The 6,669-nt window shown below is 30.3% G+C and overlaps 1 protein-coding gene across 1 annotated transcript in view; it reads left to right on the top strand.

Annotated features, from left to right (window-relative positions):
• LOC106472443 (NEDD8 ultimate buster 1-like) overlaps positions 1-6,669 on the top strand; it is a 16,849-nt gene that overhangs the window by 8,286 nt on the left and 1,894 nt on the right. The window contains exons 8-9 of the mRNA XM_022401013.1: positions 4,112-4,212; positions 5,289-5,377. Coding sequence (XP_022256721.1) covers positions 4,112-4,212; positions 5,289-5,377 — 190 coding nt within the window. The remainder of the gene's footprint in view (positions 1-4,111; positions 4,213-5,288; positions 5,378-6,669) is intronic.

Raw genomic sequence — 6,669 nt, 5'->3', positions numbered from 1 at the left:
TTACTGGGATCTCTAGATAAATAAATGACAGAAAGTTTACTGTGATCCCTAGATAAATCAATGGCAGAAAGTTTACTGTGATCCCTAGAAAAAAACAATGACAGAAAGTTTACTGTGATCCCTAGATAAATCAATGGCAGAAAGTTCACCGTGATTTCTAGAAAAAAAACAATGGCAGAAAGTTTACCGTGATCACTAGAAAAAAAAATGGCAGAAAGTTTACTGTGATCCCTAGATAAAACAATGGCAGAAAGTTTACTGTGATCCCTAGATAAGACAATGGCAGAAAGTTTACTGTGATCCCTAGAAAAAACAATGGCAGAAAGTTTACCCGAGTCATAGTTACTTTTTACTGATAATCTGCAAAATGAATAACCAATCAAAAGCTCAGAATGTACACCTAGTGGCTTTCTCAGCCATTTTGAAGTATTATGATGTCAACTCATTCTTTCAATACAAGATTTCAAGCTGGTAAATTCGGTCTGTAGTCTGCTCAAAATTTAATATTTTTTAGACCCAAATACAGCTATTATTAAGCTTGATAAATTATTGTGGAACTCTATGGTATTGATATAGTAATTTTATGATTTTTTTATTATATTCAAATGTATATACAAAACCTAAAAAAATTATTTCATTTCACATCCTCCACACGCAAAATTTGATAAGGCTTAGCAACCTACAGCAAGCAGCAAACAAATACAAAGCTTGTAACTAGAAGAGATAACTGTTTGCTTTACTTGTTTATTTACTGTTTTGAGTTTTAAGAAAGATAAGTTCAAGAACTTATTTGTAAATAGTAATAATGTATGTACATATATAATGTATTATAACTGAAATGTTACTGTATTTTACAAAATAGTAGTCCACCGAAACACAGCCGAGACAGGTCACTTTGTAAAGTCTATAGGCCAGTTTTATATTCTTGGTTATGGTAACATGAGTGCATGTGCGCTGCGTCATTGCAACTTGTGTACTGTTAGCCAGGCACAGCTGAAAGGTCAATATAATAAAAATAATAAATATATGTATAAATGTATATATATTATGAGGTTTAAGCTATTTAGACTAAACATTTGCATTTTCATGTTATTTTGTCATTCTAGAACAAAAAAAGCATAATTTATAGTTATTTCCTCATTTTTTTATGGCAGATACGAGGTCAGTCAAATTGACCAAACCCGTACAGAGATTCGATAGTGAAAATAACAGATAAAACATAAAGTTTTTACTTAAGAAATGTTTGATAACTATCTGGACATTATAAAGATTTTGCATGTGAAATTTGAAATCTTTCTGTTGCCGAAAAGTATTTTTAATCTTAAAATCAAAATTACTTTGCATGTTGGATAGTCAACATGTGAAAAGAAAAAAAGGCATGAGAAAAACAATACTTAAAATCTTAAAACTTTATAAAAAAAATTTGATATTTTGCATATGAAAGCCTTATACTTTTTACTGATAATCTGCAAAATTTTGTGAAAATATGCTTATTAATTTAAAAGTCATAACTTAAACTATATCAAGCACAAAATGGTTATGATGTCAGTCCCATGTACCAAGCCCGTGCTGAAAGAAAGTTTCCTGTTTTCACATTTTAGTTTCTTTTCTAATAAAATAGAATACACATGAAAAAAAAAGTACTTACTTGGATCATCATGTTTTTTTGCTGTCAACTATCAATGATACTTAACCCTACTTTTTGATACTAATGGTACTACTGCACTAAATATTTTTTATTTAATTAGATAATGAACCAGAGAGCACAGAATAATAACATGCAAAAAGCAGACAATGTCCTCTATCATAATTTCTCTGGCTTTATAACTATGTGACAAGAGCTGTAAAAACTTCATATAAGCTCATCTCTGTTTTTTTTCCCATGGGAAATTGATAATTCTCTTTACAGAAAACATTGTGATATCATATGGCATTTGATATAGATGAAAATCTTGGCTTTCTATTGGTTATGAATACTATTGTATTGAATGTCGGAAAGAACTATTGGCAATTTGTGAAAGAGAGGATGTGGTATAAAGGGTCTGGTTGTCTATTTCATGGCTCTCTAACCAAATGAAGTTGAAGGTTATGAAAATTATACTTAGCCTGAGTGATGATGGTATTATGATAAGTAATTTACATTAAATTTCATACTTCTTGAAGGGGTGGTAAATAAATTAGAGAAGAGGGGATGCCTAGATAGCAAATGTTCCAATTCTCACACTAGGGGAAATTCTAAATTTGTTATTACCTTATAAAAGTAATAAAATATGGATTATTAGCTGTGTTTTATGCTATATTTATTGGTATACCGTGAAAATAAAGTAGTTCAATTAACTTAAATGTAACTCAATGAAACCTTGTGACATGCACAGAAAAAAAGATTTCTGTGGAGAGAGGGTCAAAGATCAACTTATATGCTGATTATATTTCAAATGGAAAATGTTTTTTATCAATTGTGTAACTTTCCACTGATACCTGAATTTTCAAAGTGATGTATTTTGTAAGGATGATAAAGATGTAGAAACAAAATCTGGTAGATAAGCACTCTTTATTTCCTTAGATTGAAATGATATTGCTCCATTTCTTGATAATGCTATCTATTGGACACTTGATGCAACAGTGTGTTTTGGTGTGTGTTTTGTTATCAATATGAATTTATGATTTTTAAGTTATATATATATTTATCTATTTTTTCAAGCTCGTATGGGTGAGAGGTCTTTGTTTATGTTAAAAATAGATGTTATTCTTTGATCAGCTTGGGGGTCTTTTGGATAAACGGTATCAGAAACATGTAGCTGTGTTAGAAGAAATACTGTTGACTGTTTCAATACAATTGGGTTATAATTAAATGATTTATGAAATGATTCATTTATTTTTCTAAGTATTCCTTTGAAACATATATTTTTATTTACATAATATCGATAAAAACAGTCTGCAAAAAATTAATGGTCAATAGGATAAATTAGAAAAGCATATTTCCGAAAATTCCCAGGTTATTTATTGAATAAATAATTAATAAAATCATCCTTTTTTCTATTTACATCATATTGTCACATTTTTAGAATTCATGTTATAATGGTATGCCCAAATCATTCTAATTGGCATGAGACTTAATACACACCCTTGGGAAACCAACTGGTATATCTACATCCTATAGAACAGAAAATATTAACCTTGATGCGTGTGTACTTATTCAAAGTGCCCTAAATATCTGAACTTCCAACAATTTAAATTTGAATTGGAAAGCATCTCACAGATCTTTGTTAAAAAAGATTTTACACAGAAACAAACTAACCTAGTGAGCACCATCTCTTCATTGAATTTATCAGGGACAGTCTCATTAATGTATAGACATGACTTGTTAAAAACTCAACATCATTGACATTAATTTCTTAATTATACAGGAACCAAGAACAGTTTTAGATGAAAGACCATGGAATCAAATATGATTTTTAAGTTCAGCTTCTGTAGTCATTCATACATTAGTGAAATGGGGGAAGAATCGCCAGACTAAAGGAACGCCTTTAAAGACTTTCAACTGTTTATGGGCACCTTAAAGAAACCAATTATGTACAAGAAGAATCTTAGAACTTTGCAAAGAGAGCCCAACTTGAACTGACAATAAAAAAAGTAGCTGAAACATTTGTAATAAAAAAAGTGTGAAATATACACTTACACATTCTGTTTGTGTTCATTTTATTCTTCAACTTAGAAGATAATTGTTACTTATAATTGTATTGTTAACTATTATTAGCGTCCTAAGTCTATTGTTAAATTTAATTTGCTTAAACATTATTCAACTATGAGCTGATGATGGTTCATGTTGAAGGACCATTTTCTACTGTAAATCTGTTTTTACTTCATTTGTTTACACAATGGTTCACATTGGTTAAGAGCACAAAAACTTATCTTTCATTTTTAATAGTATTTTTTTTTTATTTACAGATATAAAGTATTTTATGTGATAAGAAATTATAATCCAAAATCTGGGGACAAAAAAAAATTTCTAACTAATGATTATTATAGTCTAAGGTTTCTATAATAGGCTATTTCAATTTTGTATGAAGCATTAAATGTTGTGGCTTATCTTCATTTGTTCTTGTTACAGTGACTGCTTTTGGTTTTAGCATAGCTGAAGCTAGGTTAGGACTAAGATGTTGTCATGGTAACATAGAAAGAGCAGTACAGCACATAATAACAAAACGAGAGGTGAGAAATATTAAGATTTATAATAATTTCAATCATTTATTCAACAGACTTACATACTGTAATGCATGACTACTTATCATTACCAGAGTGGTGCTAAAATAGACTTACGTAGTGTAGAAAAACGTTAAGTTGATTGAGTTCTTTGTAACTTGTTCCTAGACCTGTAGGAAAAGGCTATTATGATTGTACTGTTTCTAACTTCTTCCCTGCCCAATGGAAAATAAGTCAAGCTTATTTATATATGCATATATATAAAGAAAGAAAAAAAGAAGGGTATTGTAGCAATGATAAAACTCTTAATATTCATTATTAGAATAGCACATTAGTCCACTTATAATAATAATAATTAGTTTTGGGGAAATAGCAGTATTCGGTAGTGATTTTATTATCATTAATTCTTGTCTCTTATTAAAAATCTTTTCTCTATAAGATATTCTTGTTTCATTAGTAGCGTCTTCTGGTGGCAACCATCAAATAATACAGGTCAAGTATCCTACCGGATGTAACTTAATCCCCTTATGCACTAAAAATAATATTGTGGCCATAAAGTAAAAATTGAGTAAGGAGCTATCTGGTTGTGAGAACCTTATGTTGCTAGTCAATATATCAAAAACTGAATATTTACATGTGTTGTAATTAAAGATGTTTGGGAAAGGTATTGGTCAGGTAGACAGTTCTTGTGAATTTTAAATTCTGATCTGCCCCTAGTGGCTCAGCAGTAAGTTTTAAAGCTTATAAGTCTTAAAAACTGGGTTTTGATACCTATGGAGGGTGCAAAACAGATAATGTTTGGTTTAGCTTTGTGCTTAACTATGAAGTGCAGTGAAAGGGACAGATCTGTCTACTTACTTGTTTAAAAATATATATATATATATATATAAATGATATAATCAAGATTAACTTACTCAGGACAGGTGCAAAAAAGTCATTGGAAGAACCTGCTCAATTATAGAGATATGCATAGTATATGTTCAGTTATATATAAATTATTGAATATTTGCTTTTGAAAAAAAGAAATATTACTTAGTATTTTTTTATTGCTGACCAAATATCTAACAATTTACATTATATTTCAGGAAAGAGAACAGATGAGGATAAAGGAAGATGAGGAAAGGAAAAGAAAGAAGAAACAGAAGACATTAGGAAAGACATTATCTGGAGACTGGTATTACGTTAAAATGAAGTTGCATCATTGAAATACTTATCAAAGTGGTTTTAATATAACATAGAAATTATGCAGACATTGAAAATGTGTATTGAAAAAACTAAACTTACCCTTACTCTTATATATAGAAACTTTTAAGAAACAGGATTTTTCTTTTTGCTGTTTTTTAAGTTGTAAAATGAAATAGGAACAGGTGTGTGTGTTTCTAAGACCCTGTTTGTTGATGTTGCGACATATCTGATTGGATGCAAAGTATAGACACAATATAACTGAAGAAAAGACACAACCCCCCTCTTCTATCATTCTTTAACCAACTAATTGTTCTGACATCACATGGTCAAGTAAACAATCTGTCATCATTTTATCTAGTGTACAAAATAAACATTCTGTCATTGTTTTATGTAGGGATCACAGTAAACTTTCTGCCATTGTTTTATGTAGGGATCACAGTAAACTTTCTGTCATTGTTTTTTCTAGGGTTCATCCACGCTGTTTTCCCTGCTGATTTTTCCAAGCCCTTTCCCTTGGCTGTGGTTTCACTAGATAGTAGATAGGGACAGTGGGAATCTCGTTAATCCATTCATGTGTGTCACTAATTAGATGACAAGGCATTTAGCTACCTTAAGAGAGTCATAGTTACTTTGGCTGTGGTTTCACTAGATAGTAGATAGGGACAGTGGGAATCTCGTTAATCCATTCATGTGCGTCACTAATTAGATGACAAGGCATTTAGCTACCTTAAGAAAATCACTTAGCACTTGGACTAGTATATAAAAATACTCGATATATTCACTGGAAAATCATTAGTAAAAATACTTCATTACAAAATCTGATCTTTTTGTATACAAAAGACTTGTAATGTTTACTAAAGGTATGCCAAATTTTGTGAAGATACACAAAGTGTATTAAAAGTTATATTATGAGGTCGGTCGATTTTTCCAAGCCCGTTCCCTTGGCTGTATAAGGAAGTGTTTCCAAAAATAGAAAGAGCTGGGTGGGGCCACTGTGTTTGATTCAGTACATGAGAAATATCTCAGCAAATAGAAAATATAGCAGGTTCATATTTTATATTCTAGCTTGTCAACATCGGTAATTTGAGTTCCTAATTCTTATGAAACTACAGACTTTGTATTTGGACATCACAAACACCTAATTTGAACCTATGCTGCATTCAACATACCATGTGACACACACAAATTAATATTTAGGTGTTATTTTAAATTAAGAAATCAACTAATATATATAATACTAACATTTGAATTATAACCCACAATTTGATATCAAACTTATTG

This window comes from Limulus polyphemus, unplaced genomic scaffold (assembly GCF_000517525.1).
Source record: "Limulus polyphemus unplaced genomic scaffold, Limulus_polyphemus-2.1.2 Scaffold5343, whole genome shotgun sequence".
NCBI lineage: Eukaryota > Metazoa > Arthropoda > Merostomata > Xiphosura > Limulidae > Limulus > Limulus polyphemus.
The sequence above is the reverse complement of the archived record's forward strand: the minus strand, read 5'-3'. Positions and strand labels throughout refer to the sequence as shown.